The sequence below is a fragment of the Coregonus lavaretus genome, assembly GCF_964263955.1.
Source record: "Coregonus lavaretus genome assembly, chromosome: 9".
NCBI classification, from domain to species: domain Eukaryota; kingdom Metazoa; phylum Chordata; class Actinopteri; order Salmoniformes; family Salmonidae; genus Coregonus; species Coregonus lavaretus.
The window spans coordinates 25,587,190-25,603,545 of record NC_139996.1 but is presented as its reverse complement, the minus strand read 5'-3'; the positions used below and the strand labels follow the sequence as shown (position 1 = coordinate 25,603,545).

The 16,356-nt window shown below is 44.6% G+C and overlaps 1 protein-coding gene across 1 annotated transcript in view; it reads left to right on the top strand.

The window, feature by feature from the left end:
• Positions 1-16,356, top strand: part of LOC311135306 (SH3 and multiple ankyrin repeat domains protein 3-like) — a gene marked incomplete at both ends in the record, with an annotated part of 230,889 nt that overhangs the window by 131,960 nt on the left and 82,573 nt on the right. The window contains 2 exon segments of the mRNA XM_084169256.1: positions 8,842-9,023; positions 9,766-9,789. Of these exon segments, the coding sequence (XP_084025382.1) occupies positions 8,842-9,023; positions 9,766-9,789 (206 nt within the window).

Sequence of the window (16,356 nt, the reverse complement as noted above, 5' to 3'; positions counted from 1 at the left end):
GATTTGGAGTGAAGGTTATGTTGTGGATGGTAGTATCCTGTGTATTTCCTTGCCGAAAAAATCCAAGTTTATCTAACTCTAAATCTATATTTTTGTAAAAACAAGCTGAAAAATGCAGGAGCTCATCTGGTCTCTCTCTCTCTTTCTCTCTCTCTCTTTCTCTCTCTCTCTCTCTCTCTCTCTCTCTCTCTCTCTCTCTCAGTCCTCCTCCCACGCGCCATCTCTCCCTCTCCATCAGTCTCTCTCCATCTCTCACTCTATGACCGTCTGTCCGCCCCGTGGTAGCTCCAGGGGCATTTTGGGTACCAGGGAAGTGTGAAATTAGTTTGGCCGGCAGTGGCCCGCCCCTACGGCCAACACAACGACTTCCTGTGGAACATGGCATCACTTCCTCTCACACCAGAGTGGGCGGTGCTGTCAGGAGTCCAACACTGTTGCCAGGGGGCATCTGGGAATGGTGGAATGGTTGGGAAAGGTTGTAATTTAGATACATGAAATGGTTGTGTGTCACAATGTGAGTGAGTTATCTATACCATTGAAAACCAAGATGACACCATTGATTTCAATGGCAGTTGGTAATAGGCCCCTTTCCTATTTTCCTCTGCTTTCTCCATCTGTCCCCTATACATTCTCTTTCTCACCTTTCTTTTCACCTTTCCCTCTCTTTCTCACATCCTCTCTTTCATCCCTTATCCACTGACACTTCCTGTCCTCCCTCTCTCTCATCCCTCGTTCTCCCTGTATTAGTCACACTAGGGGCTGTTGGAGTGTAAATTATCCATGGATTCTTACTGCTGCCAAGAGGCTGAGAGAAAGAAAAAGAGAGTGTGAGCGGGATAGAGAGAAAGAGTGTGTGAGAGAGAGGGGAAGAAAGAGAGAGAGAGAATCTCCTGAGTCCAGCGTAGAGAATCCACATTAAAGGAGGACATGGCGGAATCGATCCGAACGCATCATAATCCGCATCATCAAAAGGCGACACAGTTCAGCCAGCATTGAGCCGTTTGGCTGCTAATCCCCCCACTTTGGAACATAGTTTGGATGCACGCACGCACGCACACACATTAGTGAGATAAGATGTACTCTCCCCAGGAGGACATTTAGTCCTGCATAATCAATGGCTGCTGTATTTCTGTGGTTAAGATAAATCAGCGATGATACAGATCTATGTTATACATAACTTAAAACACACACAACTTTATCTTCATTAGGTGAGCGTCTTGGCCAGTTGCCCACTTAACTTACCATGACACTGTATCATATAACACTACTGTCAGTCATCCTAAGATTACATCAGCTGTTTATAACATCTGTAATGTCAACCTTGTTATAAAAGAGGGTTAAAAATGTGTTAGCAAAATATTTTGTACATACGGTTATTTGTACAGCCAGGTCACGGTGATACAAGTCAGTATTCGATGTCCATCCATGTCTGAGGATGTTGGAAGATGACGTGGAAACTGGCCACTAAGGGCAACAGTGAGCGCAGTTACCTTCAAGTAGGTAGGGTGTTGTGGATGGTGGATGTGTGTAAGCATCGGCGTCTGGTGCCAAAGGTTGCATGTTCGAATCCAGCAATCGAAAGTTGGGGCAATGCAAATAGTCTGGGTAGCCATGATTAGCTGTTCAGGAGTCTTATGGCTTGGGGGTAGAAGCTGTTAAGAAGCCTTTTGGACCTAGACTTGGCGCTGCGGTACCGCTTGCCGTGCGGTAGCAGAGAGAACAGTCTATGACTAGGGTGGCTGGAGTTTTTGACAATTTTTAGGGCCTTCCTCTGACACCGCCTGGTATAGAGGTCCTGGATGGCAGGAAACTTGGCCCCAGTGATGTACTGGGCCGTACGCACTACCCTCTGTAGTGCCTTGCGGTCGGAGGCCAAACAGTTGCCATCACAGGCAGTGATGCAACCAGTCAAGATGCTCTCGATGGTGCAGCTGTAGATCTTTTTGAGGATCTGAGGACCCATGCCAAATCTTTCTCCTGAGGGGGAATAGGCTTTGTCGTACCCTCTTCACGACTGTCTTGGTGTGTTTGGACCATGATAGTTTGTTGGTGATGTGGACACCAAGGAACTTGAAGCTCTTAACCTGTTCCACTACAGCCCCGTCGATGAGAATGAGGGTGTGCTCAGTCCTCTTTTTTTCCTGTAGTCCACAATCATCTCCTTTGTCTTGATCACGTTGAGGGAGAGGTTGTTATCCTGGCACCACACGGCCAGGTCTCTGACCTCCTCCCTATAGGCTGTGTCATTGTTGTCGGTGATCAGGCCTACCACTGTTGGGTCGTCGGCAAACTTAATGATGGTGTTGGAGTCGTGCCTTGCCATGCAGTCATGGGTGAACAGGGAGTACAGGAGGGGACTGACCAAGCACCCCTGAGGGGCCCCCGTGTTGAGGATCAGCGTGGCAGATGTGTTGTTATCTACCCTTACTACCTTGGGACGGCCCATCAGGAAGTCCAGGATCCAGTTGCAGAGGGAGGTGTCCCAGGGTCCTTAGCTTAGTGATGAGCTTTGAGGGCACTATGGTGTTGAACGCTGAGCTGTAGTCAATGAATAGCATTCTCACGTAGGTGTTCCTCTTGTCCAGGTGGTAAAGGGCAGTGTGGAGTGCAATAGAGATTGCATCATCTATGGATCTGTTGGGGCGGTATGCAAATTAAGTGGGTCTAGGGTTTCTGGGATAATGGTGTTGGTGTGAGCCATGACCAGCCTTTCAAAGCACTTCATGGCGACAGACATGAGTCCTACGGGTCGGTAGTCATTTAGGCAGGTTATCTTAGTGTTCTTGGGCACAGGACTATTGTGGTCTGCTTGAAACATGTTGGTATTACAGACTCATTCAGGGACATGTTGAAAATGTCAGTGAAGACACTTTCCAGTTGGTCAGCGCATGCTCGGAGTACACGTCCTGGTAATCCATCTGGCCCTGCGGCCTTGTGAATGTTGACCTGCTTAAAAGTCTTACTCACATCGGCTACGGAGAGCCTGATCACATAGTCATCCGGAACAGCTGATGCTCTCATGCATGCTTCAGTGTTGCTTGCCTCGAAGCGAGCATAGAGGTGATTTAGCTCGTCTGGTAGGCTTGTGTCACTGGGCAGCTCGCGGCTGTGCTTCCCTTTGTATTAATAGTTTTCAAGCCCTGCCACATCCGACGAGCGTCAGAGCCGGTGTAGTACGATTCAACTACTCTCTTTGCCTGTTTGATGGTTCGTCTGAGTGCATAGTGGGATTTCTTATAAGCGTCCGGGTTAGAGTCCCGCTCCTTGAAAGCGGCAGCTCTACCCTTTAGCTCAGTGCGGATGGTGCCTGTAATCCATGGCTTCGACGTTTGACGTATGCAACAACCTCAAAATTTGACCTTTGAGAAACATGGATGAACGTCTAATTCTGATGTGAGACTGTGAGAGCTAGTTGGTTTGTATCAATAACATTGTCAATGTGGATACCTGATATGATGATGATATATTAGTTATTTATTTCTCCATTTTAATCTGAGGTAGATGTTTGGATGAGGTATTGATTATGAGGTAATCTGTTTGGGGTTTAGTTAGAGGCAATGTGCCTTAGAGTTGTTGTGTCTGCTTAGCGTCTGCAGCTAGCTGCTTTCACAGACACTATGATATTTTGAAAACAACTCTAATGTTCTCTTTTACCAACAGATTACCACACAATTTCATAACCATGGCTATTCACATGCATGCAGTGATGAGGGAGAGAGAGAGAGGTGCTGAGATAGAGAGAAAACAGTGGTAAAATAGCTTTGTTCAGGTGCAGCTGTGCAGAGAGAAAGACGGAGAGAATTAGCTGGTCATTAGGATGCAGAGTATGATGATGATTATGATTGTATTTTATAATGGGATGAACCCACCTTATGGAGGGAAACCTATTTGTGTGAGGGCCATTTGCACGAGAAGGGTGATTGTGCGCACACGCCTGTGCGTGTGCGTGCGTGTGTGTGCGTGCGTGCATGACATGCATGTGTGTGCCTGCATGACGTGCATGTGTGGATGTATTTAAAGAAGCCTCTTATGTGGTATTATCTGTGATAATGTGGTATTATCTGTGATAATGTTGTATTATCTGTGATAATGTGGTATTATCTGTGAAATACAAAATGTTGCAGACTATACAGCTCTGGTTTAAGCCTGTACAGCGACATGCATTGGCATCAACACAACACAACAGTATAAGAAGTTGATGGTTATTGGGAGAGAAGTTATTATAGATGTAGATGGTCATCCATACAATGAAATGAAGACTTATTGGTTCAATATCTAATATATCATATATGATACTGTTAAAATGCATAGTAATGTAATATTCAACATAGAAGAATGGAATGTCCTTCCAATATAATATACTATGGTTTATGCCTGTAAAATCCAACGATCTTCTATCGTTATTTACCTTATCTCCTGTAGAACAAACTTCAGTTGTACTGTTGACTAGTCATCAAGTTCACCAGATGTATTATATTTTCCTGTATCGACAGTTACCACGGTTACAGAAGCAGTGTCCTAAGGAAAAGGGAATGTTGTTGTGCACAATAGGGAACATGTTATATAGGAAGAGATGGAAGGAAAGAGAGATGGAACAAAGGAGGGAGTGAAGGAGGGACAGAAAAGGATGAGAGCCTTGTAGTTGTTCATTTTTACTTTATTTAAATGGTGTGTCTGATGGTGTGTGTGTTTTGCGGGCTACACCTCTACAGTAATGTATTCATATATGTGTCTGAAAGGTGGTTAAAGCTCCAGTCATTCATACTGCAGTTAATAGGCCTCCTGTAGCTCAGTTGGTAGAGCATGGCGCTTGCAACACCAGGGTTGTGGGTTCGATTCCCACGGGGGGCCAGTATGAAAAATGTATGCACTCACTAACTGTAAGTCGCTCTGGATAAGAGCATCTGCTAAATGACTAAAATGTAAATGTAATTGAGATAGTGTTGTTCCTGCATGTCCCCCACCATACACACACACAGACACACACACTGAGAGGTGGGCTATTGTAGCAGTGTAAACACAGGCCATTAAAGGGGAGGACAGGTGGAGATCAATCTAGAGTCTACAGGGACCAACACACACACACACACACACACACACACACACACAACCTCCTCCAGCCCAGCTGCAAGGAACAATCAGAGGATCTGCCACAACAGAGGTCAGACCATCTAACGTACCATTACAGCTCTGTGAGTGTCAAGGGTTGGAACAGAACCGGAAAATAACAAAATTATTTGAGGAACAGAACCCAAACCGGAAACAAAAGTCATCTATACTGTTCCGGAACAGAATCGTTATTTTAAAAGCATGGGAACCGGTTATTAACGTTATTTTACGTTCCAGGCATTTTTTTCCAGTCCCACAAAAATAGCAACAAAGCGTCTATGCAAAGCACTCACTGTCACTCAGAAACGTATTCCAGCGTCTACCTGCCAGCTGGAAATCTTTGCCAGTGTGTTTGTAGGCTACCTGCTCCTCACCTTTGAAGCATAGGTTTCTGTAGCGAGCATGAATCAGAAATTACGGAGAGTTTAAAAGAATAGATTAACTTTTCAATGCTAGTTAAGGATACTATAGTTATCATGTTTCCCATTGGATTTCTTAACTACACAAAGGTAAGACGTGTTTTTAATTCTAGTGCTGCTCTGCACACACAAGCTTGTTAGCTAGCTAGCTAATGTTAGCTCTGGTCCAGTGTTAAACCAACTCAGAAATTCGAAGACATTCAAAGTTCCTCCATAGAAGCCGCTCCTCCGTAGGTATAATTATGTGGGCCTAATTCAGATAAGGCATGTCATAACAAGATGCCCAGCGCGTCAAGGCAAGCTTACTCCATCCTCTCTCGTTCTCTCCTCACCCACAAAATTTCAGTTGCATCTCGCGCCCTACACTGTGACTGGCAGCACAGTGTGTGTGTGTGTTTGTCTTTCATTATGATTAAACCATGCTGTTACAGCAAAATACAATTTGCTCTTAACGACTTTCCTATACAGATGAAATAGCTTCCCCACTCCATAGCAAGCTGCTCTATCCGCACTGATTGGTGAAGTCATTTAATGTTGCGCAGAAAGGAACAATATAAACCAGTACCTTTTTTGGGTTCAAACCAGTTCAGAACTTTATTTTCCTGCTTGGAACAGTGGAACGGAAGGAAGAAATAGTGGTTCTGTTCAGAACAAAACTATTTGAAAATAATTTCAGTTCCAACCCCCGGTGAGTGTGAGTGTGTGCATGTGTGTGTGTGTGTGTGTGTGTGTGTGTGTGTGTGTGTGCGTAAGTAAGCATTTCAATGTTAGTCTACACCTGTTGTTTTTGCGAAGCAAGTGACAAATACAATTTGATTTGATTTGTGTGTGTGTGTATTTTTGTATAACATGGATGGTCCAGACCAGTTTGTAACAGCATTTAGAGATGTAGTTGAATTGCCTGTTATAAAACGAAGTAATATGTGTGAATACACATCCGTTTAGCTATAGGCTTAATTAGGTGTGGAAGCCAACTTATAGCAACAGCTCTATTTCCTCGTTTAGCCTTATCCCTCTCTTTTTATCTTATTCTGCCTGTACCACTGTCTCTCCTGCCCACTTTAGCTTCTTATTTCATCTCTCTCTTTTCCCTCGCTCTTCCTCCCATTATCCCTGTCTCTCTCTCTCCTCCTTCCTCCCTCCATCTCTCTGCTCTCCTCTCTCTCCCTCCCTCCCTCTCCCTCCACCCCTCCATTTTACTCTGTGTTGTATTCAGTGTGCAGAGGGTGGAGTGTCCTGGGCTCAGGCATTAACATGCGGCAGGCAGCCATTCCAGCCTCTCCTCTCCACTCTCTCTCTCTCCTCTATCTCCTCCTCTCCTCTCTCCTCCTCTCCCTCCGCTCAGTCCCGAGGTAATTGGAAAACCATCACCAAGCCGCTGCTTCGAAGGAGAGAGAGAAGGGTAGAGGGAGAGAGAGGGAGAGAAAAGGGGAGAGAGGCAAGGCAGCGGGAAAGATGGAGAGAGGAGAATGAATGAATGACTGAAGGGTTACGAGTGATTGATACCACACAGAGACAGAAAGGGAGAGAAAGGAAGAAGGGAAAGAGAGAAAGGGAGAGAGGAGAGAGGGGAGGGGTAGATATAGAGTGAGGGGTTTTCACACAGACACATGTCACATGATACCCACAATGTACACACATATGTAAACACAGTCACACAGACACACACACATAAACACACAGATGCAAGATAGAAAACAGATTGATTCATGAATCACTGTATCCATGATTTTGCAGGACAAAAGATAAAGCAGAGGGAGGGAGGGAGGGAGGGAGGAGAAAAGCAGCTGTAAGAAGGATGGGAGGGTGAGTGTTGAGGACACAGACAAACAGGTAGCAGTGTGATACAGGGTGGAGCTCACATGTGCGCATACACACACACACACACACACACACACACACATACACACACAGCTGCAGCAGTAGTGATGAATGAATACCAGGAGAACCTCTGCTTCGGCTCTATTAGAATTCACCAGCCGCCTCCCTCAGAGAAATGAAGGGAAGGTAGAGAGAGAGAGAGAGAGAGAGAGAGCGAGAGAGAGAGAGAGAGAGAGAGAGAGAGAGAGAGAGAGAGAGAGAGAGAGAGAGAGAGAGAGAGAGAGAGAGAGAGAGAGAGAGAGAGAGAGAGAGAGAGAGAGAGAGAGAGAGAGAGAGAGAGAGAGAGAGAGAGAGAGAGAGAGAGAGAGAGAGAGAGAGAGAGAGAGAGAGAGAGAGAGAGAGAGAGAGAGAGAGAGAGAGAGAGAGAGAGAGATGGGGGCAGAAAGGGGGAGAGAGAAAAGGTTATTCAAGGCGATTCCCCCCAACACACACACCAACCTGCCCCGGGGAGCAGTGGCGCATGCACACACACACGCAGGCAGACAGGCTGGAGGAGATCAATGGTGCTGTAGGGTGTGTGTGTATGTCGGCACACTATGTTCGCGACAAGCTGTTGCTAGCGTATGTTGTGCTAGCGGAGGTGTAGTGTTAGCAGTAGCAGAGGGGGCAGCCTGCTTGTGTGTTGGGTAGAATGCTCGGAGAGAGCTGTATGAGTGTGTGTGAGCCGTCAGAGGGAAGGGGAGCCGCCAAGTGCAGTAGCGGTAGCAGCAGCAGGGTTAGCAGCAGCGTCGTCGCAAGTGTGTGTGTGTGTGTGAGTGTGTGTGAGCGGGCGCGTGTGTGTGAGGGGTGGAGGGGAGTGGAGAGGGACTCCCAGGAGAAGGAGTCTTGGTCGGGGAGAAGAGCCAACCTCTCTCCCTCTCCTCCACAGCAGGACCTAGACCTCCAGAGCCAGGGGAGTATGTGGGATCTGTAACCCAGCCTGGAGCACTGGAGGCTGTAAAGACGCGGGGATCTCTTCCCCTCTCTGGAGGGTTGTTCGGTCAGAGCGGGAGCTCAGGATATGTGTGACCCAGGGGGACTGCCAGACGGATCTGAGAGACAGAGACGGGAACGATTCCATTACTGCTAACCGTTTACACTACTGCTCCTGCCTTGGAGAGGACGAGGAGGAGAGGAGAAGAGGGGTGGAGGGAGGGGGACAAGGGGATTTTGTGTTTGCTGTAACGGAATAAGAGGAAGAGCAACAGAGAGAAGGATTTAGAGAAGGAGGGGAGAAGGAGTGACCTCTCATCCCATGACTTTCCCTCAAGGTTTGCTTTGGGACTGTTGACTGTTGACCACTCCGACAGACTTATCTTACAACCGGTCACTGTGACAACCGTCAGGTTGTTGCTGTGTTACTGTCCCCTTGGCGACCGATCATGTCGGTAACCACCGGCTTTGGCTACCAGCTGCCTGGCATTACCACGGTAACCTATGTGTTTGTTTACAGCCCGGGCACGGTGCAGCGGAACCCCAGTCCTCCCACCCACACCCCTCCTGCCATTGCCGGTGCCAGCGGGCCCAAACGGAAACTCTACAGCGCCGTGCCGGGACGTACCTTCATCGTGGTCAAACCATACACGCCACAGGGCGAGGGAGAGATCCAGCTGAACCGTGGCGAGAGAGTGAAAGGTTAGTACACTATGACTGTTCATAAAGTGGTTATAATGACCTGTCATGACCTGGTATGACCACTTTTGACATGTGTGTTATTAAACTCTAGGCATCTCAGATGTAGGAAGGAATTTAGAATGATAAAACAGACATATCTTATTCTAGGAAACCAACAACTCTTACTGTTGCCTTGGGAACACACCATTTTATTCTGTCTATAAAATAATGTGAAAAACTATATGCTGAGTATGTCTGGCTCTAGTTTCTAGTCTCAGGCAAGGTCAGACATCACACGAGCGTGGTTCACCAAACCACTTCCGCTACTCTTGTCACTGGTGTATGTAGGTAAATGGATGTGACAGAAGGTGTGTTTTAACAGTAGAGGCACTACAGCGCTAAAAGGACGGGTCAGCCATACATTACACTTACATGACATGGTTAAAGGTCACTCCACTATCTCATTTTGTTCATGCCCTGTAATGTCACTTCACCACTGGAAAGTGATACATTTGTCATCTAATGCATCTGAAGCGTTTCTGTTTCAGTGTGACTTCATCAGCATTGTCATGGGTTGAATCCTAACGTGAGATACTGTATGAACGCATAACTGCTCACGAACATTAGTTATGTGTTACGTGTGCATATCTTAAGCTAGGATTCAGCCCTACAGGATGTCTATGTATTCTGCAGCTCATAATCATAATGGTGCTGTAGTTACAGTGTCGTGTGTGTTCTCTTCTCCATCCATGCCTCACTCCAGACTATGACTCTAGTGACGTAGAAGGTAAAACGTCACAACATTCTTCAACATTACTGTCACCCCGTCTCTCTCTCTCCCAATCACCTCTATATCCAAACCCACACCTCTCCTTCCCCAGACAACTGTTGTGTTTGGTTGTTGGTTGAGGAGGGAGTGTGTGTGTGTACAGTTGGTGTGTGTGTATTCTACATAAGTTGCTGCCTATATAAGTGCATGGCCTCTATTGCCCAATCCCAAATTGACGCCTAGCCCTTACCCCATATGCACATTTGATAGGATTTGATAGGTGTAACCAATATGGTAATAGCTCCACTGGATTTTGTCACCATATTGCTTATGTAGCAGATGAGGATCTGTGAAACTCACTCCTCAGCCTAAAGTGTCTCCACTTACGCTACCGAATAGCTAGCTTTTCAGTGGCACGACTGGGTAAGACGCTTCAGGAGGGTGGTCACGTGTGTTGGCGAGGCAGAGGTCCTGGGTTTGAGCCTCGGTATGAGCCGAATCAGAGGAAGCAGTGCTCACTAAGCAAGCAGCGTAATGTCCTTTACATTTACATCTATCAAAGCTTCTCAGATATCCACAAGTGCATAGGGGGTAGGGGTTAGGGGTTGAATACAGTTTGGGGAAGAGCATACACCAACCTTGTACTCCCTCCTCAGAGTGATTATTCTTCCTGTGTGCAACGTAGTTTATCTTCCCTCTTGTACACATGCCTACAGGGTGAAATGTGTGTGTTCACTGCTTTTACTCTCCTACAGGCTCTTAAACACACACCCATGACCACCTCTCCCCGAAAGGCATAGATACCGCACTTACCTCTTTACCACATATCCTGGTTTATGGTGTGATACACTCCCACCCCTAAACTGTGTGTTTGATGTTGATGGAAACTGTTGTTGTTTATGATGCCCAGGCAGATGTTGTGGAAAACAACACAGTGTGGTGAGTACTATGAATAGAGCAACTCAGTGACCCAGTCTGTAATGAGAACTGATAATAATTACGTTGACACAGATCACAAATATGATGAGTATATCCCTTATCCCACCCACAGAACTTTCCATCTCTGTTGAACACACATACACAATTAAATGCATTCACTTCTTTGCTCGTTTCCTTGCTTTGTTCAAGGTTATTCACATAGCCACGAACCTGAGAAATTATACTGTACATTACATTGAGAATGCAGTCGACGGTACTGTTTTGTTAAACACCAGTCCTGCAGTGGCAAGGCTATGTGAACTTTTCATACTAAAGGAAGCTATGCTGAATAACAATACATGACGCTGTGTGTACCATATGCTCTCAACTAGTGTTACAGTCAGTACATGTGACTCATGCTGGAATTGAACCCACAGCCTTGGAGTTGCCGCACCGCGCTCCAGCCAATTGAGCCATCTGGCAGTGTTGCATAATACTGACCAACATGGCTCTGACTGTACACTGTTAGAAAAAAGGGTTCCAAAGGGTTTTTCGGCTGTTCCCATAGGATAACCCTTTTTGGTTCCAAGGAGACCACTTTTTGATTCCACGTATAACCCTTTTGGGTTCCACGTATACTGACAAAATATATAAACGCAACATGCAACAATTTCAACAGTTTTACTGAGTTACAGTTCATATAAGGAAATCAATCAATTGAAATAAATAAATTAGGCCCTAATCTATAGATTTCACGACTGGGCAGGGGCCAGCCATGGGTGGGCCTGGGAAGGCATAGGCCCACCCACATGGGAGACTGGCGCACCCACTGGGGAGCCAGGCCCAGCCAATCAGAATTCGTTTTTCCCCACAAAAGGGCTTTATTACAGACAGAATTACTCCTCAGTTTCATCAGCTGTCCGGGTGGCTGGTCTCAGACGATCCCATAGGTGAAGAAGCTGGATGTGGAGGTCCTGGGCTGGCATGGTTACACGTGGTCTGCAGTTGTGAGGCCGGTTGGACGTGCTGCCAAATTCTCTAAAATGTCATTGGAGGCGGCTTATGGTAGAGAAATGAACATGCAATTCTCTGGCAACAGCTCTGGTGGACATTCCTGCAGTCAGCATGCCAATTGCACGCTCCTTCAAAACTTGAGACATCTGTGGCACATTTTAGAGTGGCCTTTTATTGTCCCCAGCACAAGGTACACCTGTGTAATGATCATGCTGTTTAATCAGCTTCTTGATATGCCACACTTGTCAGATGGATGGATTATCTTGGCAAAGGAGAAATTCTCACTAACAGGGATGTAACAAATTTGTGCAAAAAATGTGAGAGAAATAAGCTTTTTGTGCATATAGAACATTTCAGTGATCTTTTATTTCAGCTCATGAAGCATGGGACCAACACTTTACATGTTGCGTTTATATTTTTGTTCAGCATAGAACCCTCTGTGGAAAGGGTCCTACATGGAACCCAAAAGGGTTCTACCTGGAACCAAAAAGGGTTCTTCAAAGGGTTCTGCTATGGGGACAGCCGAAGAACACTTTTATGTTCTAGATAGCTCCTTTTTTTTCTAAGACTGTACTGTCCACTTCTCTGTCCACTAGTTAATGGATATAAGCTGTATCGAATGCCAATTAGAAGGCAAAAATCTTTTTTTCACTCTTCAGTTTTGCTAGTCTCCAGCTGGTCTTGTTGCTGCTAGCCTGCAGTGACCAGTCCACCTCACAGTGCATAGAGGGGGGTGTAACTAGAGAGGCCAGTCTCTGTGGATGGATGGTCTCCACTTTGATACATAATACATTCCATCTCATCTGCATTCATGAATGGATGAGTTGCTAATAGTTACAGGCCTCATTTCCACTGGGGGAAGAGAGGAGGAGAAAGAGGAGAGGTGAAAGAGAGGAAGCTTCTGTACCGTGATATATTCCTGGGGAGAAAAGGTTGGCAGATGCCAGAGCACATGTTCAGTTTCAGTGTGAAGGTATGCCATTGAAGGATAGGGATACTCTCCCCCATCTTCTACCTTTTACACTGTAAGAGTACTATTCACTTTAAACATCAACGCCCTACTTTAACCAGCTTTATCTGTAACAGCTGTTATTTCAAGTGCCTGGTTTTGTAGAGTGGTGTCCCTGACTTACTTTGTTGTTGAACCTCCATTTACTCACTCACATCAATCCTCCCTTTTATCATCCCCCCTATTCTTCTCTTGTCACTCTCTCATCCCTTCATCCTGTGACAACAGAAGAACACCTGTATGAGGCACTGAGATTGGGTAAAACCAGCAGGCCTGCATGCTAACTCTCCTTTCATAGCCCACTGTGTGTTTGCTAGCATAGCTAGCTAGCCTTCCCCCGAAGGATTAGCATTGTGGCTAAACTAACCCTGTTAGTTGTTTGGTATGTAGGGTGAGCTGTGAGATGGTTTTGTAGCCTTTAGACCAGGGCTGTAATAAAACAGATAGTATGGATGAACATGGTCTTGTCGTACTCTCTGTCCTGTAGAGAATGGTGTTTCTCAGGGATCAGAAGGTAAACACAGCTGTACAACTCTACAGCCTCCAGGCATATTTACTGTACAATAGAAACCCTTAGAGATGGTTTCTCAGAAACAGATTAAGCTTAGTCCTGAACTAAAAAGCAATTTCAATGGCTTGATCAAACCTGGAAACCGGTCCTTAGTGTTTAGGAGTAGTGGCAGAGGCTTTAGCCATGGTTAGCACTGTGTAGTAGTTGGTATACCTTTTTTTTTTTTTTAGGGGGTAGATCAGCTTTGATATTGCAGATAGATTGTAACTTCCATCAATGTAATTGTCTGCATCACTTCCAATCCCCATATGTTTTTTTCTTCTTGCAAATATATATATATATATATATATATATACATATATACATATACACATACATACATATAAATACATATACATACATATGTATATATACATATCCTTAAAAATAATATTTTCCCTTTATTACTTTCCAACAGCACCACCCCTTCCCTAATTGGAGTAAACTAGTGAACAACAATGCTTAGGCCTCTACTTCCAGCTTATACGTACTATATACATTTTATGGACACAGTCAATTTTACAATAATTCTATTTTGTTTGTTTTTACTCCTGAACTTCCTCTACCCTCAACCTTTCCGATCATTTTCATGATGTCCATCCGGTTTGCTTCTATATGCCATATCTTTCTAACTGTGCTCTTTCACAAAAGCGCTCAACCTATAACCTATATACTTATTATGGACACAGTATGCTTTACATTAGTTATCTTGTTGTTATTAGTTGTTGTTAGCTGTTATTAGTCCCATCCTTTGGCTCCATTCAATACCTCCCATCTTTCTCTTAACACCATCCATATTGGATTTCTATTTGCCATATATTTTTCAACTGTATTGTAATGTTTCACAAAGGTTCTGAACCCTTCTATTCTCATTGTTTCTACAGATTGTAAATTGAAAATATTTTTTTTTGCTAAAAGTATTATTATATTATTGATCGATTGACTATGACTTTTCAGATCACCCAGTAGTGCTATCTGCAGGGTTAGCTCCAGGTAAATATTGCAATCCTTCAGCCATTGTAGTTTTGACTCTGTTTAAGTATATGACCAGCTTTGTACATCCTTCACTGTAATATGTGCATAGCACCCCCAAATCTATTTTTGTCGCTTTCATTGTCTTTCTTGCTTTCATTGTATTTCTAGCTTTCAATGTCTTTCACCTGTTGTCAGTCTTTCACATGTACTGTATCATTCCTCTACTCAAAATGATATGTAGCTGACTCCCAATTTGATGAAGAAGAACAAGGTAAATTCCATTCCTCCTCTCATCTGTAGTTTAGTCTATAGAAGGATAGTGGAAATAGCCCACAGAGGCATAGATAGTCTATTGTAGTCTCCATATATGTGAGTGTACCTCTACAGACACCCTAAGACTCTCTGTGACCACTGTTGCACCACAAACTCAGCAGACAGTCATCTGATATACGGTCATCTGATGTGTATGTGTGTGTGTGTGTGTGTTGATGAATAGAGGTGTCTGAGTGTATCTGGATGTATGTGTTGGTGAGGGATGGGGTGGTGGGGTCTGTTTATGTGTCTTGATCCAGTGGATATGTTAAGAGTTGACAATACCCCAGGGGCCTTCATTTCCCTCTACCTCGCTCTCTCCCCTCTCTGATGTAATCAGATAGCATCACCAGGATGGACACATCTCCATAGGCCACTTGCTGTCATCATAGAAACGGACAGAGACACTTCCCCTGTAACCTGGTCAAGCCACTAGACCATACACACACTCACACGCACATATGCACTCACACATGCACTCTAACACACACCGTCTTAACATACACACAACAACTAAACACACAAAGTACATCCTGCGACATAACCCATTATATTACAGGCTATTTTACCTAAAACAAACGCACACACACACACCTCTCCTCTGCACACCATTGTAAATCTTCTAGACAGCCGTGAAAATGAAACCGGCCCAAATAACGTTGAGATTAGACATTCACAAACATGATTAATGGTCTCAGGCCGCACCCAGTGTGTGTGGAATATTAACACTGATGTGGCCAGTGGCGGATACCTGGAGCGCGCACACGCACACACACACATACATTCACATGCAAACACACAAGCCGGTAGACACACATACACGGCCAAAAAACAGGCATTACTAATGATCTCAAGGGGAATGCAGGGTGATTTAACCATTACTGCAGTTATACAAGACCAGGCTCAAACCTTCCACTGGTGCTAATACTTGGTAAACCTGGACCCTTCATTGCTCAGGGCTTCTCTAGCGTGTTGGCACAGAGGCACAAATCTGTCTGTCTGTGTGTGTCTGTGTGCGTGTTGTTAGCCTTGAACTGAGTGCTGTAATGGGCACTCAGAGAAGCACAATAGATCATTTGAATGCAGCATTGTGACAATGCAGACACTCACACACACAGTGTTGTATTCCAATTTTGAAGACACAGATGTAGCTGTTTCTGAGACCAGAATGCATCTGTCTGTAACCAAGCAACAGGTGCTGAACACACTAACACAACGCAGATGTGACATATTGTTGTCCGTTAAAATGAAATACTCAATTTTCATGAATAACAAAAGTAAATGTATCAGATAAACCTACCATTTAAAAAACGAACAAAAAACAACAAATTATAATTCTCTGGAGAGTCATTTGAATTGTATAAGCTCAAAGGTTACTTATACCTCTGCTTTTGACACTTGTTTTTGGGACATTGAATGGCCAGAATACATTCAGATTGTAGTGGGTAGTGTATTTTCAAGCGTGTTCTCTAAAAAATGTAGTCCACTGCAATTTACACATTTTATATGTGCGTGTGTGTTTGTGTGTGTGTGTGTGTTTTTTTATCTGAAACCTGGGTCGTTCCACCTCAAAAAGTACAAGAAAGAGGGTTTCGACACCCACCATCTCGGATTGTTCTGAAAGCATTCCTGCAACATTATGTTTTTGAAATATAATTTAATCTCTTAGAAATTAAGTTAATTGATTGCATCCAAATTGGCCATTTTAATTTATAGGATTCAGATAATATTCAATAAATATAGTACCTAACATCCGATTTGGACCAAACTTTTTTCTAACAATGAGTTAGACATGAGGAATCTAGTG